General features: G+C 45.7%; 1 protein-coding gene across 1 annotated transcript; it reads right to left on the bottom strand.

Annotated features, from left to right (window-relative positions):
* Positions 1-7,284: 7,284 nt before the first annotated feature.
* Positions 7,285-15,490, bottom strand: WDR74 (WD repeat domain 74). The gene is made up of 11 exons (XM_063145586.1): positions 15,418-15,490; positions 14,487-14,596; positions 13,970-14,091; positions 13,427-13,490; positions 11,974-12,117; positions 11,733-11,834; positions 10,575-10,675; positions 10,286-10,341; positions 9,319-9,461; positions 8,120-8,176; positions 7,285-7,853 (listed from the first exon to the last, which is right to left on the bottom strand). The coding sequence occupies exons 1-11, from the start codon at positions 15,476-15,478 to the stop codon at positions 7,656-7,658; spliced, it is 1,158 nt and encodes a 385-aa protein (XP_063001656.1). The 5' UTR covers positions 15,479-15,490; the 3' UTR covers positions 7,285-7,655.
* Between the last annotated feature and the right edge of the window lie 1,180 nt (positions 15,491-16,670).

Genomic DNA, 16,670 nt, shown 5'->3' with positions numbered 1-16,670 from the left:
CGCCGACGTCACTGCCACGTACCCCCTCAACGGGGTGCGTCAGACGCACGGCGCCTGAGAGAGACGTTAGCCACGCCCCCTCCTCTTCACCCCCGCCCCTTGTCAAACGACGCAGATTCTTAAAGAGCTCGCTCAGGCCGGAGAAGGCGGGGCTCTGTTGCTAAGCAACGAAGAAACTAGGGCGCCTCTGGGACCCCTAACGAAAAGGGAGGGGGCTTTGTTGCTAGGCGACAAAGAGCCAAGGCACCTGAATTTGGCTGACCTGGGATGTAGGCTGTATTGAACTTAATGGGGCTTACTTCTGGCTAGGGTTGAAGCAGAGGTTTTGTTTTCCCTGCCAAGTTTTAAACAAGGGTTAAAGAAGTAGAAATTCAACAGGCAAGGCTAGGGAAATCTTTATCTGCTGAATTTCTGCCTGCCACACAAGGGGTGGGGGAAACAAGCGGCATCATCCCATCTGCAAAGGATGTGCTCTGCTCTTTCCCCAATCCTACGTGGGGCTTGCTTGTGGTTCTTCAATCAAGTAGACGAGGCAGTGCACTTACGATCAAATGTACTTTCCTCTTTATTATTGCACAAGTTCCACAGCTAAGCAACAATCCCTGAAAACAGGCTCTGGAGATGGATGCTGGCAAGAAAACACAAGTATTATAAAGAGCTCCATGCTCCAGTTTTTGTGCTAGCCATGCAACGTATACAGTATAGAAGTAGTAAAGCATTACTCTTGCCATCGTTTTATATAGCAAGCTGGCATTTTTGATAGCCTGGTCATCAAAACATCTACCCAATATCTACCTGTGTGTAGTGGCCTGCCAGTTGGTGCTTTAAAATCCCAAACACAATAAAGAATCTTGTGGCACCTTAAAGACTAACAAATGAATTCTGGCATAAGCTTTCGTTGACAGTGTCCACTTCGAAATCCATGGTTTGTTGTGAATTCTGGGTTATTTAAACCATGGATTGTCATTATGTGCACACTCAGAACTGTGGGTTGTTCATGAGTTCTTTCACCAGGCTACAGAGTGGTAAAAAACACAAGTAGCTGCTCTATATGCAAGTACTACAGCACTGCAAAGGTATAGGAATACAGGGAGGGAGCAGGCAATAGAAGAGGGAAACAAATAACCCAGGGATTGAGAAAACAAACCAGAGTTTGATTAGCAGACAAACCTTGGATAGGGCAACAAGCCATGGGTTAAATAAACCATGGATTAGCATTATGAGCGAATGTTTAATTTTTGCTGCCACAGACTAACATGTCTATCCATCTGGAAACCACAACAAGAAGTGTATCAAGGTCATGACACTTCTAAAAGTCCACTTCTGGTCATTTTACTCACCCTAATGCTCCTGAGCATGCTCGGATGTAGCAATTAAAGCCCTGTGCTCTTTTTTTGGCCCATTCAGGGAATATCAGATTTCACAACCCTAAAATGTAGGCAACATAAATCTAGATTAGGGGGAAAGAGCTACAGAGATCGAGCAATGTGTCATTTTACATGCAAGTAAGGCGACAGGACATTTTGACAAGTTGGTACTTCCAATAGCCTTGCCATCAAAAATGTTTCCCACATGGTAGGGCATTTTCACAAAGCTGGCACTTGCGATAATCTGGCAGCCACCAGAAATTCCTAATAAGATGTGTTTCTACTCGATGCACAGGCTGATGTGCTATGTTTGTCTTGATGGGCCACAGGTTCTGCACACCACTGCCATCTAATTAATTGTGAGAATATCCTAAGCATTGTAAACTGCTGCTGGAATTCCTCACTTTCCTTAATGGGTCGAGTCCTTTCACTTTCAGACCATTATAAAACTGGGCACATACTATTTCAGGGGGCACATGGCAGAGAGCTTCATAGAAACCGTATGTGATAATTAAAGTTTATTCCCCTTAGCTGTAAGGCTGCCCGTAGTTTGGAAGGGTGCCGTGATAGCCCACTCTGTCTTTTCTGTCCAGGTTTCCTCTCCCCTAACAGAGGTTTCCTCCATGGCCTGAGTCATGAAGGGCTAAGCTTGAGGTTCTTCAGAAGGTTTCTGGCTGGGTCCAGCTGCTTCTCCTTCCTGGCTCTTGTCACTCTTTATGGAATTGTGCCGGGTGCTGAAGACGGAACAACGTCTCCAAATCAAGTGGATCTTCGTGCCTTCAGACCGTTCTTTCAGACTTTGTGTCTCCGCCAATTTCTTCCCAGACTTGCTCTTTATGCTAGATTTTTTCCTTTTCTTGCCTGCAGACAAGAACGATACAATTATGGCACTGCAAAAGGGCAAAAAACGAGTCAGGTTTAGCTTTTTCCTGCCACCCCTCTAGCCGCAAGGCCGGCGCCAGTGGGGCAAGTGACAGAGCCGTGGTAGAGCCCACTGCCACTGGCTCCTACCACTGCCACCGATGTTGCTGCGTGGCAGTGGCCACAACTCTTGCTACAGGTCAGTTTGTGTATGCCTCTGCGGTTTCGTGCATACATTGGGGTGAGGCTCAGGTGCAGGTTCAAATTTGCACTTAGCGCTGCCACCAACTAGTAAACCATGGAAAGTAGGAGTGGGTAGGGTGAGGGGAGTGGATACCAGCAGGGAGCCACAGAGGGTAGCTTATTCAGCCTACCTTGAAATGTGGAGTTAGACCTGGGCAATAAAACCAAATAAAACGAATATAATCATAGTAATAAAATAAAACCAGAATAAATAAATTAATGGTGATTTCTGAGCCTCGTCTGAGATTTTGCCTTTACTTTTATCTCGCATGCCTATTCAAATGGCTATTTTCTTCCAAAATGATTCATTGTGTATTAATTCCATTAAGACAAAAGTTTAAAAAATGGGTCAAAACACTCTCAGGACAAGACTAGCCTCATATCCTCTCCTCCTCTGGTGTAGGCAGTTGTGAAAAGGAGTTCAGAAGTTTTTGCTCTCATTTTGATTTACCACAGCTTGTCCAAGCCCAACAAACTGTGGTCAATTTTCACTATGGGTTATTTGAAACAAGCCAACTTCAAACCATGATTTACAAAGCTGGCTTGTCAGATTAACCGCAGTTTAAAGTTTAGACAAGATGTTAAATTGTGGCTAATTGAAATTGGAAGCAAAAGCTGAAACCTTTCTTACGGCTTTACTGGAGGAGAAGAGGGGAGAGGGAAGAATGCAAGCTGGGTTGGGGGCAGACTAGGTGTATTGTCATCATAATAAACCACGGTTTATCATGATGTCTGAATATAGCCATTCTTGGTTAATTGATAACAAGTTAGAATAAGTCAATCACTTTTAAGTACATGGGCCTAACATTTTCCACTGATTTATCTTGGAAATTCAACTTACCTTCTCCAAAACTGTGCCCTCCAGATGTGTTGGACAGAACTGGGTAGGGGGTGATGGGAGTTGTAGTCCAACACATCTGGAGGGCACTAGGTTGGGGAAGACTGAGCTAGAAAGACTCAACCAAAGCCCATCCCTCACTGATTTAAAAGCCAAGAGGATGTTCATAGTGTTGGTTAAAAGTTTAGGTATAAGATATAGTTGTGTTAAGATATGTTATCAACACGAGGGCTGATGTTGGTGGCCTGCATCTTTTTTATTTTTGTATTACTACATTTTAAAATTAAATAGTTTTAAGGACAGTGGTACATAACCCAGCAAAGTGAAGAAAAACAATGGGCTAGGCTCCTAGTAGCCCTTGGTTCTCTAGCTGATAGGGGAGACTAGCGTCTGTTTGCTCATTCCAGCAGGGAGGGATGAAGCAAGTTTTCCAGTTCCGTTCCTATCCATGGTAAACCCACTGCCACTATTTTGGCCTGTTGGGGATGCCTTACTAAAACGGTGTAGTGCGATTTGCTAGGGTTGTAATTCTCCAGGGGACAGCTCTCTCACAAGGGTGTCCAGAAGTTAAATCTCGGAGTAGATGGGAGAATGAATCTTCTCTCTAGTGCACAGGTAGATAAATGCATGTGCATGAACAGTAAGATAGGGTGACCCTATGGAAAGGAGGACAGGGCTCCTGTATCTTTAACAGTTGCATAGAAAAGGGAATTTCAGCAGGTGTCCTTTGAATATATGGAGAACCTGGTGAAATTCCCTCTTCATCACAACAGTTAAAGTGCAGGAGCTATACTAGAGTGACCAGATTTAAAAGAGGGCAGCTTGAATAGTTGTGATGAAGAGGGAATTTCACCAGGTTCTCCATATATACAAAGGACAGCTGCTGAAATTCCCTTTTCTGTGCAACTGTTAAAAGATACAGGAGCCCTGTCCTCCGTTTCATAGGGTCACCCTAAGTAAGAGCTTTGGCTATTGGGCGGTATAGAAATGCAATAAATAAATAAATATACAGCCTCCCCTTGTCCCTGAGGTGATAGCTTTCTACATGCAGAGAATCGGGGCCGGGGGGGGGCGCGCGCTGAGGTCCTGCCCTCTCTTGGAACCCCGCCCCTTGCTCCTCGGGAAGCGCTTCCCTCCCGGCAGGCGTGGCACGTGCTGGGGGTTCCCTTGCGCGCAGGGGGTTCCCTTGCGCGCTGGGAATTTCTCCATCCTCTTTAGGTGCGGTGGGGCTAGCGGGAATCCCCCCAACCCCCTTGCCCGGGATCCTCTTCTACGATCTCGGAGTGGGACGTGGGGAGATCGTCACCTTTTCCCACGGGCCCTTTTCCCCCGGCAGTGGTCGTCTTCCTGACCACGGGCGTCGCTTCCTCCTCCTCCTCCTCGTCGATGGAAAGCGCTTCACTGGATTCCACGCAGCCCATCGCCCGCCGCGGCGCCTGGACCGGGGGCCGGCCCGGCCGCCAAAGGGACCCGGCGGCGCGGCCAGCCTCCTATTCCCTAGGCGGCTTTGTGAGGTCACCCTCGGGCCTCGCCGGTGGGGCAGGGAAGTTGCTCTGCCCGGGGCATCGTCAGCTACAGCACCCTCCCCACCCCGCTTTAAAAAGGGGGGGAAGAAAACGTGGAAGCCTTTGTTTGCGATACTTATATACTCCTGAATAAAACCCTCAAGCAGTTCATATATAAATATTAAAATCACATTTAAATTACAGTATTAGAAACCATTCCAATTACAATAATGGTACAGAGCGATACAAGGAGCAGTAAGAGGGAGCAACGCGATTAACTTAATGAAAAAAAATTAGATTAGAAGAACCGTACCAGATCTGACCCAGGGTCCATCTAGCCCAGCATTCTGTTCACATAGAGGCCAACCAGCTGCCCACAGGCAACTCACAAGTAGGACAGGATTGTCCCCCAGCAACTGGTATATATAGGCTTACTGCCTCTGGCACTGGATGTAGTATAACCACTGATATCAGGGAAATACACCAGCTATTTTATTTTCTCCCTCTTCCCTCCCCATCCCCTTTCCTTGTGTGTCATGTCTTTTTTAGAATGTAAGCCTGAGGGCAGGGACTGTCTTCTTTACTGATCAATTGTAAGCCATTCCGAGAGCCTTTTTGGCTGAGGTGCGGGATAAAAATACTTTAAATAAATAAATCATACTATTATGAAGAAGAGCCCTGTTGGACCAGACCAAGCCTCCTATTCCTAACAGTGGCCAAACAGAGGTTTTTGGAAGCCGATAAACAGAGCATGAAGGATGTAACCCAACTGCCCTGCTATTTGACACAGTAGCAGCAGCACCAGCACTCCCTCACCAGCAATCAGTATTCATATATACTACTTCTGAATGTGGAGGTTTCATTTAGTTGTTGTGGCTAATGGCCTTTGATGGACCTGGCCTCCATGGCTTTATCTAATTCCCTTTTAAAGCCATTCCAATGGCCAGGGTGGGGGATGAGATAGCATGGAGTGGACTGTAGTCCATGAAAGCTATTCCAAAATAGGTTTTTTCATTTTTTTTAAGGTGCCACAAGACTTGTTGCCTCTGGCTGGGGAAAACAGAATTAAGGCAGATCCAGGGGTTTCCAGTGTTGACTGGTTAGGTTGGCCCACGCAGTTAGGTTGTTTTAAGTGTGGGAAAACTAAAAATCCTGAAGTAAAAAATGTTTAAAATATAATTGTGTAATTGTGTTCCGTAATGTAGTATTCAGATTATAAAGGTTATCAGGGAGAGGTGATGAGGCTTCCTTTGAGGCTAGTTATTTTGTGACTGAGGCCTGCTATTGGCTGCCTCTCAACTACCAAAGCTGTTACCAATATACTGGTTCACTTTAGGCCTTTCAGCTTATATATTAGGATTCAAAAGGAGTAGAGTTTGGATAGGTCAGTTATGAAGATTGTTGCCTAGGTCAGTAGTTGGCAGATACTGAGGAATTGTATGCTATTGGTCGAGGGCCCTGACAGAAATGGTATAAAAGGGGCAGTTCCATACTGTTAGGGGTCACTTGGAGCAGCGGGGACTGTGGAGGCAGCAGCTGGAGAAGCAGTGCTTAGGACAGGGCAGATGAGCTGAAATCACTGAAGGCAGAAGTCAAAAGAGGGAAACTCCAGAGGAATTTCTGGCCAGAGGATCAACAGAAGGCAGCTTGGTCTCAAAAAGCAGGAAGACTTCAGAGGTGGCAACTGTGACATCTTGGCTGTGTCCTAGTCCTCCCAACAACTGACCAGAAGGAAGACTTCAGAAGCTGAAGTAAAGCAGCCAGAGAAACAGCCTATCTTGAAACTGACCAGAAGGAAGACTTCAGAAGCTGAAGTAAAGCAGCCAGAGAAACAGCCTATCTTGAGAAATGAAGGGTCTGTTGTGAGTGGCTTTAGACTGGCATCCTGTCAGCAAATCCAGGACCAGAAGGAGAACTTCTGGTCTTGTCCTGTGTGTCACATTCTTCGCAAGCTTAACACAGATGGAGTTCAGAAGCTGTGTTGTAGGGGAATGCCATTGGTGCATCTAGCTCACTTTTGATTACACTAGCAAAACATGTGCTCTTCCACTGAGGTATGCTTTCCATCAGGAATAGGAGTTTTATTTAGGGATGTGAACTTAGTTAAGTCTATAACATCTTCCTTAGAAGTGACAGTACACAACATTGATAAAAATCTAATGTAGAAGTTTGGCATACATTTTAAGGTTTTAATAAATGCTTTTTTCAATTTCATTATTTGTATGTTCAGCCCACGCCAAAGGCCTAATACACTATTACTATAATTATTAAGTGTACATATATCCAATATGCCTAATATGTTGTGTATGTTGCTCTGTAAGAGTTTGACTCTAAAAAGCAGTTCATAGATACTTAGGAGAAATAAAATAAACTCACCCTCATTCAATTTTTTTAATATTAGAAAACAGCCTTGTAAATAGCACAGGGGAGTGAGAATAAATTTCTCTGACCTATCACTCTTGCCCAATAAAAAGCCCCCCAAAAGAAGCCAAGGTACAGAACATATTGCAGAAGGCATCTTTAATCAAATTAATTCGGCAGAGCTGCACAGCAGCCAAAGTGACAACAGAGCAGGGAAATTAAGGAAAATGTCACCTCTCTCTCTCCCCCAATGCCCCGGCCCAAAGTTCTTCCCATAAGTTCCTGGAAATGAAACTTCAAATTATTGCCATTCCATCCCCTTTGTTCAAAGGTGAGCTGGTATAGGAGTAAAAAGGTTGTCCTGAAGAGCAGCTGGGAACCTTTTCTTGTTTCTAGTTCCTCGACCAACACAAGTGTCATCCAAATCAAAGATCCAGGAACTCTCTATCTCTTTATTAAGGTGGCAGAGATCTCCCGCTATCATGATTCAGCTTTCTTAATTTTCTTCCGCTTTTTGAGGCCCTTGACCTTTTGGGGCTCTGTATGCCCTCCAACAGAGCACAGCTGTGGTTCTGTTTTCCGCTTGGTGGCCACCACTTCCATGGAGTTCCAGATCTCATCGTCATCTTCCTCCTTCACATCACTCTGGAGATCAGCAGAAGGGTCGAGGCTCTCATCCTGGGGAGAGGAGATAAGCAGATCTGATGTGACATAGAAGACATCTTTCTGTAGGCTTGGGAAGCCCATGAACATTTAAAAAAAAACATTAACATCCTTTCCAGATTTTTGCCTTAGAATTATGCTGGCAATAATGAACACTCATACCTGCTACCTTAAATGCACAACAAAATTCCAAATTGTGCACACAATCTGGAAATGCAGCCTCATCACAACTAGGAATTATAAAAAAAAATACTTCCAGATCCCCATCACTTTCAACTCACCTCCCATTTCTCTCGGCTGGTCATCAGCAGACAATTCAATCGGGATTTCAGATAAACCTGCATTAGAAACAGACTTTTTTTTCAGTTAATGGGCTGGTACAAGACTCAAAAAACCCACCCACACAGGGAAGAGGTAATATATAGATAGCCCAAAACCCAGGACTTCTGAAGTTGTCTTAATAAAAAAATAAAGTTAATAGTAAATTAAGGGAGTACTTTACCTTTGGCTAACAGAATTATCTAGTACCCATGAAGAAAAAACATTCAAGAGTATTAAAGCAGAGCATGTCTAAATGGGACTATGAGGAGCAATTTATACATGTGGCAGAATCAAACAGATATGTTTTGCTGGTACCCATTTCAGGCAGCCGGTGCAGAGTTGTACATTTTAATCTTCCCGCACAGAAAACTTCACAGCTGGAATGGTTATGATGCCTAGCATAACACTAGGCTCATTGTAAATAGACTAAGAAATGAGCTTATGAGCTGCAAGTTATGAGAGCCATGTTCCTGGTTGCTGCTAGTGAAGGACAGAACTCCCCACAACCTAACATTCTTTCCGATTTGCAGCTTTATTTCCTGTCTGGAATGGGTCCCTCTCTTTTAAGGCCATGCTCCAGGTTTTGTCTGTTAGATGTAAGAATATACCTTTACCAGAATTCTCTAGTAATCAGGGCATCTTGGACAACCTATGTACAGCTTGCTGGATGACCTAGTATACGTTAACTGTTTGCCACATTTATACACTCTCTGGGCATGGAAGTACCTTAAGTAACGTCCAGGTATAGTGGCATCGGGTGACATAATAAGTTGCCCAATTTTTTCTTCTGGCCTACACAGCATCAAATTTCAAGGTTTAGGTCCAGGGCAGCATTCCCCAGCCATGTTGATACCCCGTGGAGTATGAGAGGACCAAGAAGCATTCCCTCTAATATCAAACTCAAGTGGTGAGTGCCAGTAAGATCATCGGCAAAACAGGATCAAGATGGAAGGTATTAGTATACTTTGGGGAACCCTGAGATGTACATTAGTACAAAAAAGAACCCTTTAGAAAATCCCCTAAGCTACACGTCCAAAACACCCCACTTTGCTTTGAAGCCACCAGAATGTTGCCGGGGTGGAGGAAGAAAGAGACGCAAGAGGCTGGCTAGAATCCTGAACACCAGCGCCACTATTCTCGTGCCAGGGCTCCTCCTCACCTTATGCTCCAAATGCTTGTGGTGAAGGTTGTGCACCCGAAGGAAGCGGTCCAGCCCGCACGAGGCCACAAGAGGAAGCACTGGGTGGCACTGGATGGCACGGACACTCCCAGCAAAGCCCTTGAGGCACTTCACTAACCGCCCTGCCACAGGGAGATACAATTGCCAGGTTACAAATTCAGACCCCTGAGAATCTCAGCTTTATATATAACAGGAAGTCCCTAGTCCTTACAATTGCAAGGACAGGACTGAAAGTGTACCAATGTAACATCCTATGTTTTTCTCGGTGTTGGTATGGTATTACCTTGGGACTTCTATCTCAGACGGCAACATGGCCTGTTCAAGGAGGGAATAAGATCCCAAGGTGGATTTTTCCCTGTTCATCAGGCAGGGCACACAGGTAATGCCCTCTATAGCAGGCGTTTCTCATTGATTTACACGACTTAGACAATTTTACCCACTTGCCTGGTCTGATTTGGGAAGAGCAAGTGCTTTGTTCCAACGGTGTTCCTCTGGGTGTGGTCTTTTATTCCTTCTATTCTGCTTACAAAGGCCAAAGTTGGAGGAGGATCCCAATCTATACCCCAATTTTGCACAGAGAAGACGGCAAGAGATCTCTGCACGCTAGACTGTAGGACAAATGGCTGGTGCTCAGTTTTGTCCGGAGCACAGAAGGAAAAGTGTAGAATGTGGGCCCGAGTTTAAAAGATCTGGGAAACTTTGGGAACGTGCACCAATTTCTAGGGCTAAAGACATACCCAGGGGAGTTATTTTGCCTGGCTGTCTGCTGCTCTTCCCTGCCACCTATTTTGAGATGCCTCTCTAGCTACACACCTTGGCCTTATGGCCTCCTTCTGCCTCTATCCTTTAGTCCACCTTAATTCCCTACATTCCTCTGCAACTCGCCCTCCAGATTCGGTTTAAATCCAAAGCCCTTTCGCTCTTCCTCCAGCCCCACAATACTCACCTTGCCGTAGATCTATGACCGCCACATCCCCGTGCGAGCTGCCAACTACAACAGCACTGCGAGGAAGAGAGAGAGAAAAAGGGCATCAAATATTGAAACAGCATTTCCTGTTTTGCAACAGAACACCATCCACCCACATAGCACTTTGCTCCGAGTAGCCAAGAAGATTAGGGTTTAGCGATCTATCCCACAGTACAGAGGCATCCCTACTGAGTTTGGGGGCTGCTGATATTGTCATTCCCCAAAAGTCACGTTTTGAGGAGAGGGAGAGAGAAAGACACACACATACTTTGCATCAGAAGTCAACGAGAGGGCGGTGAGCGGGTAATCGCCAAAGGCGACCTCTAGCACAGGGCGGCGTTGTGGTGAGCTGGGATCATACAGCCGGACCTGGAGGCAGAAGACCAGGAGGGTCAAGAGAGGAACTTGGCACTTGCCTACATGCTCCCGATTGCTAAAAAATGTAGGAAATCAAGATCAAACCAACATCAAGCCTGAGACAATTTATTTTGGCTGGACATTCACCATATTTTGCACACTGTAGAATTTGTTAGGGAGGTTGGAATTTACTGGGAATTGAATTTAGACAATTTATATCCTGTGGAGAAAGTGGGCAAGGAGACATTTTTCTCCCTCTCTCATAATACTAGAATCTGATGGGGTGATCCCACGAAGCAGAGGGGTGGGAGATTCAGGACAGATAAAAGGAAGGACTTCTTCACACAGTGCAGAGTTAAACTACAAGATGTAGCATTGGGCACCAATTTGGGTGGCTTCAAAAGAGACTGAACAAATTCATGGAGAAGTCTACTAGTCCTGATGGCTATATGCTATGTCCAGTATCAGAAGCAGTCTGCCTATGTGCCCCACTATGTGCCCCACTATGTGCGGGACGGTGCTGTTGCGCTCATGTCCTGCTTGTGAGTTTCCCGTGGGCAGCCGGTTGGCCACTGTGTGAACAGAACACTGGACTAGATAGGCCCCTGGTCTGATCCAGCACAACATCACCACAAAAACAGCAGCAGCAAAAAACCTCCCAAAGTCCAACAAAGCACAGAGAAACTGATCATTTATTGTCTCCCAAACTCCTTTGAAATAACAGCATCCCAACTTGTTGCCTGAACATAATTAATGAGGAAGTAAGATGAGCCTCCCTAGAAATGGAGTTCAACAATTCAGGTGCCACTGCTGAAAAGACCCTGCTCTGAGTGCAGTTAATGTAAAATTAAGATTTATATGCTCTAAGGCATTAGTTAACACGCTTGCCACTTCATTTTAGAACTGCCATTTCCAAACACTCTTCAAAGGAAGCTCCACGCAGAGTACATTAGAGTCATCGGGTCTGGATATGACCAGGCAAGGCGTGATGGTAGCAAAATATAAGATGCTTCAAGGAAGGGGCAACTTAAGTGGTATTCTCAACCCACCTCTTTTTCCCTGCTCTTACCTGGTGGTGTCCAGTACAGGTAACAATTTTTTCCGATCCAGGCAAGAACTGCATGTCCCGGTCCCAGACAGGCACCCTTAGGTCAAGCCAATCATTCCGTACCTGTGACAGGAGAATAAGGGGAGGTCTGAATGGAGGGAAGGTTACCTTCTGCCAGGAATTATACCCAAAAACCTCCACAGATGCTGCATTCATGTACAAAACCAAGAGATTGGGCTATAGCAGAGTATGGTACACTCACGTTTTTGGCTCGGAAAATGGGCTCCTGCGGTTGGTGTAGGTCCCACACCTTGAGACAGTTCTCCTTGCCACCTGTGGCCACGCGATGAGGCTGCTCAGCGTTCTGGCGCATACGGCACACACCAGAGCCCACCTGGATCTCCACCTGTGACACAGGAGGTATTTGTGATGGTGGAAGTGTACAAAATTCATGCTCTGGTGGACAGATTGTCTAACACGCAAGTCTCAGGTTCAAATCCTCAGATAGACCAACTATATTCATCCTTTGGCCAATTGTTCTCATTCTCAGTCCCTCACTAATACACAGTGACAAGAAAATGGCATCTTTGCAGCAACACTTCTATAAAGCACAATTGTTAAAGGAAGAACAAAAAGTATGATTAACAGCAGGGCTGTGCAAAAGCTGTAATTCTGCAGGACCATCATGAAAATTACAGGATTTAATTTCTTGAAAATCTCAACTTTCATTAACAGACAAAAACAGCCAAGTTTCTAGCCTTTGAGACTGACAAAATGGGTTTCACTCTGCAAAAGCCACCGCAACAATAAATGTTTTTAGTCTTTAAGATGCCACAATACTCTTTGGAGAATTTGATAAAACGGACTAATATTTTTAGATAGGAAGAAGTCTGAATACTTGGAGTTGTAGGACTTCTCCAACCTGTTGACCTCCAGATGTACTGACAACTCCTAGCATCTCCCAGCCAACATGGCTGATGATAAGGAATGCTGGGAGTTGTAGTCCAACACATTTGAAGGACACCAGGTGGCTGGCTTAGCATGACATCTGATGCCACATTTATGGTTTTTATCACTCAAACACACCAGCATAATAAGCCAACTTTAATAATAAGCCAACAATCAGTGGGTGCACGGCTTGTCCACATTGTAGTTTAAAAACCAAGGATTACTGGCTTAAAGTGCCATACAAACATGGACACAGAGTTGGAAGGATCACAAAGGTGATTTTTTCCCAATGCAGGAAATATAGCACCCCAACAAGTCACCCAGGGCCAGCTCCAGAATGTGGCAAGATTAGGTACTTGCTGAACTCCCATGAATTGTAGCCACATTGCCCTGATTAATATGCATCATAGTAATTCATGCTCTCTCATTTGGGGGGTGGTCTGGGATAAGGGATTTCACATGCATCTTGACGTGCAGTTCCCACAAGTCCAGAAATACTATCCTCTCTTAAAAGCAAGCACATAAAGCAAAAAAATGCAGAGAATTAAAGAACTGCCAAAATTTGGCTCTTTACGCAATTCTCCATCAGCTACTATGCTCTCATCTCCACCCAGATGCCTACTGAGAGATGGATTACCAGAGGAGTGTTTAAACATCGTGCTCCTTCCACAGGAGAAGAAAGCTCCTTCCTCTCCCGGTTACCCACTTTGGCTCTTCTTACATTCCCCCCTCCCCGTCTCCCCCATCATACACATGAAGAGGCTCACGTTTTCTGAGGCGGCATCCCGCCAGACCTTCAGCAAGCCGGATTCAACACAGGTGATGAGGGAGCTGCAGGGAACAGTTAATCAATCAATCAAGTTTATTACGGCAAACAGCCAGCATGACAGTTAAACAATGAAAAGGGGAGGAAGATGGAGGGAAATTAATTGGAGGCTTAAAATGTTGAGGTTCTTCACTGGCAACCCTTTCCAGTGAAAGAAATAGGCCATGGAGGGCTTACCTCCATAGCTTGGTGGAAGAGCACATGCTTTGCATACCGAAGATCTCAGATTCAATCTCCGGCATCTCCGCTTTAAAAGAATTGGGTAGCAGGAGATAGGGAAAGACCGTTCTCTGCTGGAGACCCTGGAGAGGTGCTACCAGTCAGAGCGGACAATACCGGGAAAGCAGACAATTAGACCTGGTACAAGGAAGCTTCTCTGTTCCTATAACCATAAGCAGTCACCTAAGGCAGCATCTTGTAAAGGGCAGCCTTATTTTCTGAGGCCAGTTAATGGCCAAGGAAGACTGAAGGGATTAGTCCTTACTTGTCAAGCCAAGCCAAACCACAGAAGGGTCCCTCTCCTCCTACACAGTCTCGGGTCTCCGTAAACTTGCCCTTCTCGGTACTAAACAATCTGACTGATCCGTCAAGGCATCCCACAAAGACCTGCAGATAAACAAAAGGGAAGGGGGAAAGAAAACATGAGCGATTAGGAATCACTTACTCATCTCTGACTGCTCTCTTTTAGGGAAGTGCCTTGGTTCAGTGGTGGAACTTATGCAAAAGGTTCAATCCTTGCAATCTCCAGCTATTCAAGGATGGGGGGGGGACTAGAGAAAGCCCGTACCTGAAACTTAAGCATAACCTGACAGAACATCCCTACACCCTACTGAGGTCATTGCCAATTTCTAAGACTTCTTGTCATTTGGGTGCTATGTTTAAGGCCTCGCCTCACAGCATCCACAATCACATGTTCTCCTGCCATTTCAGTTTTTCTTTCACCAGCATCACCCACCAATCCAAACCTTCCCAGGTCCCTTAGGAGAGAGTGACTCCATCACCTCAGACTCATAGGGATCTGCCCAACACATGGCCGTGACAGCATCATGGCGGCCGAGCACCGTGTCCCCCAACTTATAGTTTGTGGCCTGTTTCTTCTGCAAGTTGATCCCTAAAAGAAGGAAAAGAAAGGGGCATCAGAACAGATAGGTGGCTAGTTTTCCCTGCACAATTCAACAAGGAGAACCTGGGGGACTGATGGACCCTACCTGCCCCTCACACAGCTTTCTAGCTTCCTCCCCTCCCCAAGTTTATAGTGTAGATTTGGCAACCCACCTTGAGTGTCACTTTTGGCACCTATAAAGCCTTTTGCCTATTCTCTTTCCCACATAAACCTCCCTCCGTAATATCCACTTTTGCATCTCTGCTCCAACATTTAATGTCCACAGGGCTCCTGCCTCCTCCTCATTTAATAAAGAGTGTACCAAGAGCTCTGTTGGATCAGGCTGGAGTACCAGTGTCCCATTCCCAGAAGCAGCCCCAGGAAACTTCTAAGCATACCAGGGCATGCCAACATCCCATCATCTGATATCCAAAGGTACTCTGCTATTAGACCTAGAGGTTCCATTTAACTATCACAGCTAATACCCATTGCTATGCCTATTCTAATCCATTAATTTCTTAATGCCCGCCCTTGTATTCCTTCCTCTAGCAGGTCTTTTTCTTCATATCCCCCACTCTCTTCCCTTCTTGCGCTCCCATTCCAACACGTAATCAAAAACCTTCCTTCCTCTCTCCCTTTCCTCAATGCATGCCTCAAACAGGAAAGACCCTCTACACATGCTCAGAGGCACTTAGATCAAGGAACCAAAATTCGTTTGGAGGAGGTGGGAGTGAGCAAGCTCAACCCTCGCTTCTCCTCATTTATTTCTGCCTATCCACAAATTCCCAACTATCCCCCTTCCCACAGGACAAGACTACTCCCTCTTTTACCTTTTAGGAGACCCGTTTCAGATCCGACCCACACGTGGTTGCCCCGCGCAGGAGACGCCATTTTTGCTTTCGCTCCGCCTTTAAAACCCCTACTGTAGCCCGATCCTGAAATGATTGAGCCGGACGCTTTAGAATGACACACCGGAACGCGAACGCGGCATCTGATTGGCCAGCGCCGACTCCTTCCGTGTTGCACTCATAACCTTCCCACTAGAACATTTTCCCCCTTTCCAGGTGGTCCCCCTAATTTCGTGAGCGGGGGGGGGGCGTGCACGATTTGAACTCGAGGCTCTTTCAGAGACCTTCTTGCCTTGTTCCCTCTGAGCTACCACCCCAGCTAGGGAAAGAAGGAAGAATTTGTAGGCGTGTAGAAGCCTGTGTGTCCTGAAACCCACTGCAACCATTACACTGCACAGCTGACCTGGAAGCCACATGGGCTTTCAAACAAGAGGTAGGGTCATCTTGGTGCAACTGTTGCAAAGGAATCACAAATCCCTCATCAAATTTGCTTGGTAGTTGACACCTTTGGCCACCCTGACCCTGTCTAGCACAAAAAACTGAAGGCATGTCTGCTCAGAGATAGCTCCCATTGAGTTCAATGGGACTTATTACCAGGTACGATTTTATTATTTTAAACATTGCTGTCCTGCTCTTCACACACACCCCAAGGTTGCCAGAGAAGCTTACTTAGGATCAATAAAAACAAGATGGTCCCTGCCCTCAAGTTTACAATCTAAAATGTCACAACAAGAAGTGATGGCGAGGAAAAAGAAGAAAAGCAAGTGGTCTTTCAGCAGGGATAGGGAAATGGCCCTGGTTAGCTTCTCACCTCCCTCTCCTGCAACTTCCTGGAATGTGTAAGCCTAAAACTGCAATGCCATACATACATACCTGGGAGTCAGTCCCACTGAACTCAATGGGAGAGACTTTTGACTAGCCATGCATAGGACTGTGCTACCAATGGCTGCTAGATACGGTGGCTATATGTTATCTTCAGTATCAGAGTCAGTATGTGTCTGAATACCAGTTGCTGGGGGAAATAATCTATTGTGCCATTGTCTTGCATGTCAGCTTCACAGAAGTATCTGGTCAACCACTATGAGAACAGAATTCTAGACTAGTTAGGTCTTTGTTTTGAACCAGTATGGCTCTTGTGTGGTTGTGCTCTTAGTAATGTTGAATCAGATTCCAGTGATCATGCCTCTGTCGTCTAATAACAAATGGGAAGCCTTGAAATGTGCTACTACTGGTGC

The sequence above is a fragment of the Elgaria multicarinata genome, chromosome 21 (assembly GCF_023053635.1).
Source record: "Elgaria multicarinata webbii isolate HBS135686 ecotype San Diego chromosome 21, rElgMul1.1.pri, whole genome shotgun sequence".
In the NCBI taxonomy this organism is placed as follows: domain Eukaryota; kingdom Metazoa; phylum Chordata; class Lepidosauria; order Squamata; family Anguidae; genus Elgaria; species Elgaria multicarinata.
The sequence above is the reverse complement of the archived record's forward strand: the minus strand, read 5'-3'. Positions and strand labels throughout refer to the sequence as shown.